The 13612-nt window shown below is 42.2% G+C and overlaps 1 protein-coding gene across 3 annotated transcripts in view; it reads right to left on the bottom strand.

Moving 5' to 3' along the window:
• Positions 1-873: 873 nt before the first annotated feature.
• Positions 874-13612, bottom strand: part of si:ch211-210g13.5 (inactive phospholipase C-like protein 2) — a 39453-nt gene continuing 26714 nt past the window's right edge. For all 3 annotated transcript variants that reach the window (XM_041265474.1, XM_041265475.1, XM_041265476.1), the window contains exons 3-6: positions 13135-13338; positions 11414-11489; positions 5202-5311; positions 874-1720 (exon numbers count right to left, since the gene is read on the bottom strand). In XM_041265474.1, the coding sequence (XP_041121408.1) occupies positions 1535-1720; positions 5202-5311; positions 11414-11489; positions 13135-13338 (576 nt within the window). In that variant the 3' untranslated portion in view covers positions 874-1534. The remainder of the gene's footprint in view (positions 1721-5201; positions 5312-11413; positions 11490-13134; positions 13339-13612) is intronic.

Below are 13612 nucleotides of genomic sequence, written 5' to 3' on the forward strand. Positions count from 1 at the left end.
AGAGAGGCAATAAGAAAAAAGAACAAAGTACATTCAGCTGACAAGATAAATGGACAATCACATTGCCGTGCTTTTTTTCTAAATGTATTTTTTATTTCTTTTGGGGCTGTACCTTATACTCGTTGCCTGACTGCACAGCAGCACTGCCACCTACTGGCCATTTGCAAGACTTCACCAACACAGAAGACCCTACCTATTTAATTCTGCAGCAACAACATCCGATTGAACCACCTGGAATTGATACCCCATGGCAGTGCCGTGTCAATTGTCCATTATTAGGGTTCGTCTTAATGCAGAGTTTTAAAAACTGTCCGAAGCCCACTTTGGGTGCACACGGATCTGTCTGAAGATGGCTGCGTTCCTAAATTCAATGCCGAGAAGCAACAACTGTCAAAATCGTTTCTAAACTCACCGTTGAGTGACGCGCAGCGTTGACTCAGTGAACTCACCGGATGCTTTGATTGGTTATAATAATAATCCAGCAGCGAGCACGCTGTTGGATTATTAATAGAAATAAAAAATATGTAGCGATTGTATGTGATTTTTTTTAATCCCACGGTATTGCGATATGGAAATTATCGATCTCTAACTGTGCTCGCCATCACTTCTAATTAATATAACCTTGCAAATACCCACCTAGTGGCTAAGAAGTGAACTACAGCAAACACATGATTATGCAAATACTGTAGAGTAGTAGGCAATGTGGTGTGGCAGTAACCAGCTGCCCCCTTTACAACATTAAATAATAAATGGGTTGCAAGGAACTGAAATATAATACAACCAATTGAGGGGTTCTGTGCCATTATAACTCACAAGAGCACGTGCTCTCATCAGAACACTGAATTATACAGAAAAAAAAACACAAATACAGAATTATAGTTACAACAGATTTTTAATAGTCCTGCTACAGTTTGTTAATCATACAAGATTCACAGTAGCCATTAACAGAATAAAAGTTAAGTTTTCTTGTTTGTTTTTTGAAGTTTTGCAGACAATAACCTTACCGTGTGCCCCAGTGATACGTTAAAAATGGTATGTTAGTAATAATTCCAGTTGCTATTAATCTATCAGTGGAAAATCCCAGGTGAAATGAACACTCGATGCACAAGATTTAGCTGAGGCACTATTCAAATCAGCAATTAAAAGTGCTTTGAGTTTTTAAAACCTGTTTGTTTAAAGGGAAAACAGGCCATTGTTCCACCTGCTTCAACACTTCCCCAACCAAAGAGCGAAGAAACTGTGGAACAGGGGTCACTGTCAAAGTTCAGCATGAGATCAGCTTGGTCTGGGGTTGGCATGACTGTGCCAGCAAAGATCAACTTGTGGGCTAGGCACAGACTCCACATTGGCCACCCCTGGCTATCAACCATCCACAAAGTGCATTGAACCAAAGTCCTTCAGAACAATTCCCGAGGTGAACGGAGGGATTGCAGGACTGTTTCAAGGTGGTTAGTTCCCAGGTGAGCCAGGGGGAGCCCTCCTCTGTGGTCTCTTTAAGTGCCCTCCTCCTCCTCCCCCTCTCCTTGTGCCGGGGTCAGCAGGAGCCGGCGTCGCTCTTGTTCTCTGCCTCAGGAATGGGCTCCAGCCCTGGCCGCATGCGGAGCAGGTCGGGGGAGGCAGAGCTGTCCCTGCTCAGGCCGCAGGACTGCGCTGCGTAGTGGATCTGCCGCAGGGTGTCCAGGGCTTCGTGCTTGGCATGTTTCAGCAGGTCTGCTTGGCCCTGCAGGGAAAGAGATACAAGATACTGTGCTGGGAGTAATAATGAGCTGGCTTAGATATCAGTACACCTGTCCTCAAATACCTTGTACAGCAGGACTACACTTACCACAATGCACTGGGGTGTGAGACAATGTCGTGACCTTATGTGAATGGGTGACAGTGACCCCGGACTACATCGAACTTTCGTTTCACTTGACATCGGCGACATGTATCACAGTTACCTTTGGAATAGATCTGATCCGCGAAATTTAAAGTTTCTGTAGGTTTCTATATATGAAACATCTTTTCGTGAGACAATTTCTGTTAATGTCGACATCCAAAGATATATACTTTTTGTAGAAGCCTCTGTTAAAGATATTAGTTTAATTTCATATAGCAAACAAAGCATAAGATGCAAGTAGAGGGCAAGCAGGCTATCAAAGCAGAACCAATATAAACAAACTAGAATGTCAACAATGCCTGATTCTGATGTAATTCACCTGGGGCCTGTTTCACGAACATGGTTTAAAGAGTTATCCGGCTAAATTCCAGGTTTAGATTTGAAATTCAGGCTTATGCGGTGTCACAAAACAAGATAATAATAACAACTCAGGCATAAAACAGGCCCCTGGGTTTTCACACTATCATTTAATCCAGATCGAAGTCTAGTCCACTGCTCTATTTGAGGTTGCCTGTCTTTCATAACTTTTGACACTAGGTGGCAGCATTGGAATTAAAAACAGGATACTTACTCGCAATACATAGGTATCAGAGCTGATCCCAAAACACCTAATGTGATGCTACAAGAATTTCCAGATAACTTACCCTCAAGATAAAGGGCAGCTGAATAGGGAGGAAGGTCTATAGTGATGTGATGTTTGGGGCTACATTGCTCTGATCTGTGATGTTACCTGCAGGGGTGATGTGGAGCAGTGTGCCGCAGGGGTGTGGTGGAGCGGTGTGCCGCAGGGGTGAGGTGGAGCGGTGTGCCGCAGGGGTGTGGTGGAGCGGTGTGCCGCAGGGGTGAGGTGGAGCGGTGTGCCGCAGGGGTGTGGTGGAGCGGTGTGCCGCAGGGGTGAGGTGGAGCGGTGTGCCGCAGGGGTGTGGTGGAGCGGTGTGCCGCAGGGGTGATGTGGAGCGGTGTGCCGCAGGGGCGAGGTGGAGCGGTGTGCCGCAGGGGTGTGGTGGAGCGGTGTGCCGCAGGGGTGTGGTGGAGCGGTGTGCCGCAGGGGTGTGGTGGAGCGGTGTGCCGCAGGGGTGTGGTGGAGCGGTGTGCCGCAGGGGTGTGGTGGAGCGGTGTGCCGCAGGGTTGAGGTGGAGCGGTGTGCCGCAGGGGTGAGGTGGAGCGGTGTGCCGCAGGGGTGTGGTGGAGCGGTGTGCCGCAGGGGTGTGGTGGAGCGGTGTGCCGCAGGGGTGAGGTGGAGCGGTGTGCCGCAGGGGCGAGGTGGAGCGGTGTGCCGCAGGGGCGAGGTGGAGCGGTGTGCCGCAGGGGCGAGGTGGAGCGGTGTGCCGCAGGGGTGAGGTGGAGCGGTGTGCCGCAGGGGTGTGGTGGAGCGGTGTGCCGCAGGGGCGAGGTGGAGCGGTGTGCCGCAGGGGTGTGGTGGAGCAGTGTGCCTTAGATCACTTAGGAACAGGACAACAACCTTTAACAAAGCTCCTGTTCCTTAGAAATATAATCTGATTGTACTGTATAATAGCCCTTAGAATCCATTCATTCAGGATGCAGAGCTGGAAATAACTCCTATTGCGTAGCAGATTCACCCACCCATGAACATGTGGTTTTAATATGAGCTTGATTAGCCCCAGTGCACGGATAACCAGCTCAGGTGTGTCTCTTAAATGCATAGTGAAACACCTCACAATCGCACTACACAACTGGCACCCACTCACAGTCTCTCTACAGCACAACAGTTACGTTTCCTATTTCCTTTTCTTCTATAATAGTATAATGTAAAAAAAAAAGCACAAAAAAAGAAACAGATTTTGAGAAATCGAGATCCTGAGATTTTATTTTTATATATTATAGTTCCATATCTTGAATTAACCATTTAGATTCAGTGTCGGGGTAAACTTTTGTCATATATAAATCTAAGTCATCCTCATGTATGATATTAATAGTCACTGCAAAGATTAACATCGATATATATATATATATATATATATATATATATATATATATATATATATATATATATATATAATCTAATATATACTAAATAGATATATAATTTATTATTCTCACTGAACCCATCATAATTCTGATTTTATATATATATATATATAGTATATATAATTAAGATTGTATATATATTTTTTCTGCATAATTATAATGGGCTAGTACAAAGCTATTGCATTGGAGGATTGTAATTATAATTTTATATGTATATACATTTTTTTTAAAACAAATGTCAAAAGGCAGAGATGTAATTTCCTTGTCAAAAAAAGGTAATTCTCTCCTCATACCCCAACTGAAGTGCTAATAAGAGGTGCTTCAATCACTTATAAATAGAACAATAATTCTTAATAGGCTTAGAGATCTCTATAAAAGAAATATCAGCAGATCGCATTTGTTGAAGAGCCCTTAAAATCTATGAACACAGGCTGTGATTTGAGTTCTGAATACTTTACTGAATAATAAAGGGAAAAGAACAAGGTTAGCCTTGCTGGCTGCACTAATTAGCTTTCAAGAGCAGGCTAACAGTAATGCGAATAGCCAGGCTATGAAGATGAACTACACTGCTATCCTATTTTTGCCTTTGACGTTTTTTTCTGTTTTTTTTTTAGTGTGGTAACGGGATTCGCTTCACCTTCTGAAGCCAGCGAGAAAATGTTTTTCTTTTTTACTCTCTAGGTTCTAAACATTGACCTCCACACACCACTGAGGAGAACCTAATATTCAAACATTCCCCTGGCTTTACTTCTCCCAGTCTGCTAAACCGCCACCCGAAATCCTATTTTATTACATCGTAACCCTGACTTCACTTGTTACAAATGTTTTAATGAAATGTCAGATACAGTGTTTCAGCTGCTCTCTCTCTCTCTCTCTCTCTCTCTCTCTCTCACATGAGGAGGCTACTCACGAAAGTTAGGTAAGTTAATTACTTCATGTGTGTGGCTTTCAAAATAAGAAAAGCTGTCCTTCCCTCACCTTTACCAACAAGTACCAATCAATGGCAATGAACCTGAACTTTTCTCTCACCTGGGCACTGCCACTTCTCCTGCTGAACTGCCTTAGTACGGCAGTGAAAATGTCAGCGCCCGGACGAAAGGAAAACAATCATCCAATCGCCTTTAAAACACTCGGACAGTTAACTGCCATTAAGGTGTATGCGTTGTGAAGGTGAGGGAAGGACAGCGGTTCTTGTTTTGAAATCGACACACTAATTAATAGATTTTTTAAATTTTTTGATACCTGCCGATTGAAATAATTCTTAAAGGCAATTCCAATAACAAGTATCGGCACACCTCAAGTAACTGGAACTGCCCTGGTTTATAAAACACACCTTCAATACTGTGATGTTCCAAGCAAAGCTCTCCACGGCTTTCTGCATCTTTGTTCCCTTCAGCCCCTCCTTAGCTCCTATCCTGTGCAAGTCTTCATGGAAATCCATCCCTGTGAGAAACATGAGAAATGGGCCATTAGAAATAGCAACAGAAATCTTTCGAAGGCACCATGGTGACGCTCTGACCAGTCAGTTAGACAGTGAAGACTGTCACTAAACAAACCATATGAAGCATATACAGTCCAGTCCAGATCTTCTCCAGTCCAGGTTTTTATTCCAAGCCGATAGTTCACTTAACCTGTTGAGAGGGAATTCATTAATTTAGGATCTGGTTGGCATAAAGTCCAGGAGTGGAATAGATCTTCAAGGCCAGACTTGAGTACTACTGCACTAAGGGTTTGAGAAAGACATTGAGACACCTGCCATAACATGTACCCCCCCATCTCCTTCGAAGTCTATGGCCCACAGATTCATCACCGCTTTTTGAGTTTCCTGTGAAGTCATATCCACAGTTTTGGAGATGGAAGCATCTGCCAACCAAGCGCCAGCTAAACAAGATCTTAAAACCTTGGTTAACATTCCTTTAAATTGGCATCTTTTGTTTTTGTTTTTTTTTTGTTTGTTTTTTTAATGACAGTTGAGAATTTGGTTAAATGAACTGAGACAAGCCTGCTGCTAAGTCTCAAACAAAGCAGTGTTACAAACCCTAAAGGCAAACTCTGTCTCGTTCTGGTGCTTAGGGCAAGGATGTACTGTAGATACTAATCCTGCCCATGTTCACAGTTCTTTGTGATTGTAATACAGTGGCCTTTTCATGTGGTCTGACTCATTTTCTTTGTTCCTGCTTTGAGCGCTGTGGAGCGCTAAGCAGGTCAGAACATTGGCTTCCTCCGAGTGTAAGGGGGAGAATGTTTATGAGATACACTGACATTATTTCTGCTCTAATTAATCAGCACTCATGGCAACTCTGTTTTAAATAATACACCTACTGCACTGGCTAAATGAGTAAAACGAAAATGCAGAGTGTGGAGACAGGCCAACACCAAGCATTCCGCACTGGCGTGCAGGGTGGGAATGGGCATATAGTGAACCCAATTTATGCACGAAATATAAGAAATGGCTGAAAACAAAAAAGTAGAGGAAGGTACATTTTGCATTGCTTTATATGGGGGCCAAACAATGACAACCTCATATGAGGTCATGATGCATTTGCATCTTCACGATGCCCCTGCATATAAAGACTTATTTTTATCCATCGCAGTATGAGGTCAACATGCAGGAGGTTAAAAGAACAAAGGAATCTCTCTCTCTCTCTCTCTCTCTCTCTCTCCTCTCTCTCTCTCTCTCTCTCTCTCTCTCTCTCTCTCTCTCTCTCTCTCTCTATCTCTATATATATATCTATATATATATATATATATGATATATATAGTCTATTATATATATACTATATATATATATATATAGTCAGTTTAATCCAGGTTGGGATGCTCAAATTGAAATGTGAATAACTGTGTGTTTGGGATATGTAAATACTACATCACTTATTCTACTGGCACTAGAAATTAGCCAAGACGGGATCTCAAGACGGCAGTTCTAGTACATCATATCTGCACTTACCATACCATTAAAATGTGGTGGGCTTTTCCAGCATTTGTTTTTTTTTTAAATCAGATTAGAAAAGCATTAAATATCATTATTCTCCCTGTAAAATCAATATGCTGATGAACCCTACTTCTCTCTGTCTGCGTGAGTCGATTCTACACTGAAAACGTTCTTAGAACCTGCAGTTCTAAGGTTCCATGAATTAAAAACACAACCGCTATTCTGCCATCTCTTTCCACTTAAATCTACTCTAACTTTTCATCAGTGGGATAGACTATATATAGACACTGAACTTGAGTTTTAAGCACTGACGCGCTGTGTTTAAATTTACAAAATAAACAAAATTGAAAACAAAAACCTAGCTCTCTCCGAGCACTAACTACACACTTCAGGATTGTAACTAAACAACCGGACAGGTAAGCTGCTTACCAGTTTGCAAAACAGTTTCACACACACTCTCAGCCGGGCTCCTTCCCACAGCAGAGCCCTGAGTAGACTGGTTGCTGTTCATATATACACTGCAGCTGGCAGCTATTTGCAATAATCGCCAGCTGACAGTAATTAACAAACAATTATCAATAACACAATTAATAAACACAAGCAAATTATTCCCCCCACAGGCTTGTGCCCTGTCTCACACATATATATATATATATATATATATATATATATATATATACACACACACACACACACACACACACACATACATACAATGAACAAAAATATAAAACACAACATGCAATAATTTCAAAGATTTTACTGAGTTACAGTTCATATAAGGAAATCAGTCAATTAAAATAAATTCATTAGGCTATTCACATGACTGAGAATACAGATATGCATCTGTTGGTCACAGATACCTTTAAAAAAAAAAGGTAGGGGCGTGGATCAGAAAACCAGTCAGTATCTGGTGTGAACACCAATTGCCTCATGCAGCGCGACACATCTCCTTCGCATAGAGTTGCTCAGGCTGTTGATTGAGGCCTGTGGAATGTTGTCCCACTCCTCTTCAATGGCTGTGCGAAGTTGCTGGATATTGGCGGGAATTGGAACACGGTGTCGTACACGTCGATCCAGAGCATCCCAAACATGCTCAATGGGTTACATGTCTGGTGAGTATGCAGGCCATGGAAGAACTGGGACATTTTCAGCTTCCAGGAATTGTGCACAGATCCTTGCGACATGGGGCTGTGCATTATCAACGTTGATAATGTTGTAAATAACCTTGTACATAAGCACAAAACACATTTTTTCCCCCACTGCCCGGGCACACATAGTACTACATATGAAACAGTCTGGCTTGTGAGGTTGGATTTTAGAAATAATAGAGGGGTGGCTCAGCATTGTATCATATGTGATGCAGAAATGGGCATTACAGTCTAATACACAAAAGCAACCAGAACTATATAACAATAAGAATGGCTGTATTTCCAATCGGCAGCTTTTTATGGTCCGATAGACCCCAGGATCATGACCCGCGAATGGGGGTGCCATCCCCCACAAGGCAGGGTTATGAAAACACTGCACTCGAGTCACAGGGAAAAGGACACATTGCTTCATGTGATGTGCTTTGATCTCCAGCATTTCCTTGGTAACAGGCACTTAGTGGAAGGCACACATTAACGCTGACAAGGGAGTTGGAGCCAAGAGGTGCCGGCAAAAACAAAACCAGCGTCACGATTTCCTCGCCCACCAACTCCCACAGCTGCTATTTATAGGTCCCTCTGCTTTCATAACAGTTTGCAATATAAATATGTTTCAGTATCTTTATCTGTAGCTTTATTATAACACTCCCCTGTCAAGGCATTATTGTTTCTCTTTGACGCACATAAAGATTCTGCAGCTATTGTTAAAAGAGAAAAGGATTGCTTCCTGCAGTCACGTTAAATTCTACGCTAAAATATATGCTGGTCAGCCTGTTGTCTTAAAACCTATATAATAATAATAATAATAATAATAATAATAATAATAATAATAATAATAATAATAATACCTTTCATTTTAGTTAAAAACAGATGCAATATAAATCATTGTCTTAACAGTTTTATTGCATCATAAGAAGAGTTGGCCAGTCAGTCTTCTTGCTTGGGTACTGCGTTCTATCTGAAGAAGGTTTGTTAAGAGGGTTCACTTGCAGGTCAGTCCATGCGGAAGGGACTACGCTGTGCAGAGGGTGGTCTGCCAGTCTTCCAATGCATGTCATTTTGAAGCATAAGAGTATAAGACGGCTTTGCCCAGCACCCTGGCTTTTAGTGTCACAGCAAGGTAAGGAGTTTGTTTTAGATATGAATATTGCAGTTGTCAAGCAGGTAATCTGGGGCAAGCCTGAGACACACAATACATATGCAAGTGTGTGCATGTGCAGCAGCTGTATGGACTGTATTACTCAATCAACAAATGAAGGCCCTCCAGCGTCAATAACCCATGCTTCCCAAAGCTCACATTCTTCTCAATCAATTCAATTTGACAGTGAAAAACAGCTAACAACCTCAGACAATTTCTACCGTGCAGCTCCTCTTTACCGCTGATGGAAAATCTAATCATTTCATTTTTTTCAAGAGATGAGAAAAAGACAGCACAACAGTTTCTTTACGTTTGTATTAATAATCAGCAGCACGATTGAGTGCATAGCAGTGTGTTGGCAGCAATGCATAATTAAAATTCTAAAGAAGAAATGTAGATAATGACACAGCCATGTTCCCAGCGGCAAGTCTCATTGCGTTGGAGACCAGGAGGATAGTAACAGCACATAGACAGATTCATACACATGCATCTACACAAACACAAACACGGCAACCACATACACAAACACAAACACCACAACCACATACACAAACACAAACACCACAACCACATACACACACATCCACACAAACACAAACACCACAACCACATACACACACATACACACAAACACAAACACAAACACCACCACCACATACACAAACACACACCACACACACAAACACCACAAACACAACACACACATCCACACACACACACACAAACACATACACAAACACAAACACCACAACCACATACACATACACACACATCCACACAAACACAAACACCACAACCACATACACACGCATCCACACAAACACAAACACCACAACCACATACACACACAACCACACACACACAAACACCACAACCACATACACACACATCCACACAAACACAAACACAAACACCACCTTAACCTTGTTTTTGTTTAATCCAGGGTGAATTTTGAAAAGTACACAGAATGAAAAGTTGCATTCATTCTGCCCTGGTGTTCTCCACTTATGTTATCAAAGCCAGCTAAAACAGGGTAGTGCATCGCTCCCGAATCAGAAACAAGGTCCTTAAATTTCCTGTCTGGCGAGCTATCAGCTCGGAGAAACCCCCCTAGGTGCAAGGTGTTTATATAATTCATGACAACGCTCTACCAGCAACAGCAATGCTCTTAATCATGCCTAATTTTGTTGCATCAATCAGTTATCTAAGCCAAGCTGACACAAACCTGTTCTTAGCCTCGGGGAGATTGGCTCAGCAAACTTACAGCGTTAAAGCTACACAGCCAAAGAGTGTTTGTTCAAATTCGGGCAAGGACTCAGACAACAATGAAATCCTCAAGAACTGTTGCGTAAGAAAATCCATACCAAGCCATAATGAGAGTAATACTGTAATACTTCCAGTTTAAGAGACTTGATTTAGTATCTTTACATTTGATTGATCAGATGTTCACATACAGCATCCAATGACAGGCAATTGCAAGCCAATGCAGGATCATTATAAAATCAGTACCCTTTCATTTTAATGTTAAACCACTACGCCGTTTATCTTAAACATTTACAGCATTAAAGTTTATAAAGTGCTGCAGTGGCCAGCTGGTATCATGTTTGTTCCCTTGCAGCTGCAAAACAACTGTCAATAAGGTCTGCCTTTTCATTAAGTAGAGTATGTGGAAGGTACAGTGGAAAGAATGTACTGCAGCAATGTTACCATGTGCTGCCTGTGTGTCACCAGAATTAAACCTTCAGATGAGTGGCAACCAGTGCTTTAAAATCAATTATTTTACTGCTCATTAGAGCTATAGGGTCTTATTAGTCAGTAGCAAAACTACACTCATAAATCACTCAGGTTGGGGTAACTTTGAGTCAAACAACATTTGGCCCTATTCATAAATATTATACATAAAAAAGCAACACTATCTTGGATTAAACGGTGCTTTGAAAATTTTAAATGAACTTCTAACCCTCTCTCGATAAGGGGGAGGGGGAAAGGGAGGGGGCAGGAGTGCCACCCCGGTTTAGATCCCAGACAGAGATCAAAATCTATGACAAATCATTAACAAAAGTAAAGCTAAGCACAAAAATGGAAGTATAATATGTGTAGCCCTGTAACACGTGTGTAAATTCTCACAAGATCACATTTACCACGCTTTGGTTTTATTTGCTTTCAATGAGACTCTTTCACATCTGATCCAAACCCATGCATTTCCATTGCTGGCAATGTGTGCTCTGCTTCTGGCTTGGGCTCCTCAGTGGGTAATGAACCCCGATGGGAGCGGCATGCTTCTCTGTGTGGCACGGCTACGCGCGGGGCAGTGTTTCACTTACCAGTCCTCTGAATCTGCATGATCTTGGCATAGACAGCGTCCGCAGATTCAATCAGAGTCCGGCTGGTCTGAGTCATCTGTGTGGAAACACAAAGCAAGGCTCAGGAAACGGCATTGTAAAATCACACACTTCCAGCAATAGTGCTTTCCACTTAAGCCACAATATCTCAAGGTCAGTGGGAACAATAGGGGCTATTCCTGATCTTAAAAAGAATAAATATAAGAAAATGATTCATCGTTAAAAGACTATTTGGTCCTATTACGCATCATACAAGAAGCCCATCAGGATCGTAATACATATTGTAGCGTGATCCGTACATTGCGATACGAACCGTATCGTGATCTGTATATCGTGATACGCACCGTATCGTGACCTGTATATTGTGATACACACCATATCGTGATCTGTATATAGTGACACGTACTATATCGTGACCTGCATATCGTGATACGCACCGTATCGTGACCTGTATGTATCGTTACAGCCCCACCTCTAATTAGGGTTAAATTGCTTAAGTATATTGGGAAACACGTGAACATGATGTAAAACTATGAATTTCAACACAAAGGAATTATATTTTACTTAAAAAAAAAAAAACTGAATACTGAAAACAACTGTTCTTTTCACTGGATAGAAGTATTTTAATAGCAGGTATCATTTGAAATGTGTCTACTGCCTTGGCCTTGTGGTATTTGACAAGATCAAGACCTAGATTTGGTAGAACAGAAAGCTGATCTATATTTAGCCGGGCGACGCAGTCTCATATCACAGGCTTGGAAGACAAGCTCATTTGCAAAGAGAGGAAGACGAGAGCAAACCAAAGAATCACTGTCAGGAAATGAGCGTGACAGGAAGTCCACACAAAGGTGCCTCCGCCATAGGTCAAAGCCCCTACCCTGCTTCTCTTCCTAATTTTCCTTTTCAGCAAGCTGCCAGCCTCCTAATTGGACATCATGGATCTCCAACACTTTAGACTAAAAACAACAGAAAACTAGAATAAAATCGCATAAGGAGCCCTCAGTTCTCCTTAATTTGATTAAGAATGAAGTCAGGCAGGGGAAGGGATGAGATGGGTCATTATGATTATCAGATGCCTTCCGACCAGAGCCAAAAAGAAAGTTCATGTCACGGTATATTTAAATGCCGTGCTGCAGTTAACGCACTGAACAATTATCAAAATAATTGGGAACTTTATCGAGTCTGTATTTCCCTTTGACTTCTTTTAACTGAGAGCAATTTCAATTCACACAATGAGCTGTCCGGCACATCATGCATATCTTTCAGAAATGGGAATTTTCAGGGGGGAATGTGTAAGTGTCGCAGAAATCGTGAAATCCACGACAGCCGTGAAAAAAATACATCCTTAAGTGTGAGTTCAGGAGCTGTTCTTCAGTTCCAATTGCCTGCCATTGTCATAATGTGACACAGGTAGACTGGAGTCTTTATATTAGTAAGCACCAGCAACCTATTGTGCACAGCGGTGCATTGCCGGTAAAACTAAAGGGATCTAGCATGTGTTGCATATACCAACGGCAGACATCTGCTGTAGAAGAGAAGCTCCGAAACATGTACATCTCTAGAAAAAATAACGCCTCATTTGAGTAACTGCAATCGGAATCTCTCAGAATGATGACAACACAATTAGAAGAAACTAATACCTCGTTTCCATGTTGCATGCATGGCACAGCATTTCACTGGCTGGCGGTCCTGCTCTCTCTTACCGTGTCGTAGGCTGTGAGCACCTTGCGAAGCAGCTCGGGGATTGGCCCCTGTATCTCCATAGCTGGATAGCGCCCACTGAGATTCAGAGTCACCAGCACGGTGTTGTCACTGTTCAGCAGCCAGGTGGACACAGTCAGGATGCACTGCTTCATGTTGGCAGCAGGGGTCAGGCCACACAGCTCCTTGAAGGACACCATGGCATTCTGTAAAAAAGAGGGTAGGAAAACATGGTCACGATGAGGAACAGAGGAAAAAGTTCTTAACGATTGAAACCAAAATACCATTAGGATCCTGTATGTAAGCCGACTTAGTCACTAAATACCATTATAAAAAAAAATATGATCTGAAACATCATACACCTTCATGGAAAACAGAGCTCGTATGGGGCTGCAACAGTGGTAGCAAAGGTGCCGCAGTCTGTAATCTATATTGATTAAATCTATACTGAAGTCACAGAGGTAAGCAGGTTTGAAATAT

The sequence above is a fragment of the Polyodon spathula genome, chromosome 12 (assembly GCF_017654505.1).
Source record: "Polyodon spathula isolate WHYD16114869_AA chromosome 12, ASM1765450v1, whole genome shotgun sequence".
NCBI classification, from domain to species: Eukaryota; Metazoa; Chordata; class Actinopteri; order Acipenseriformes; family Polyodontidae; genus Polyodon; species Polyodon spathula.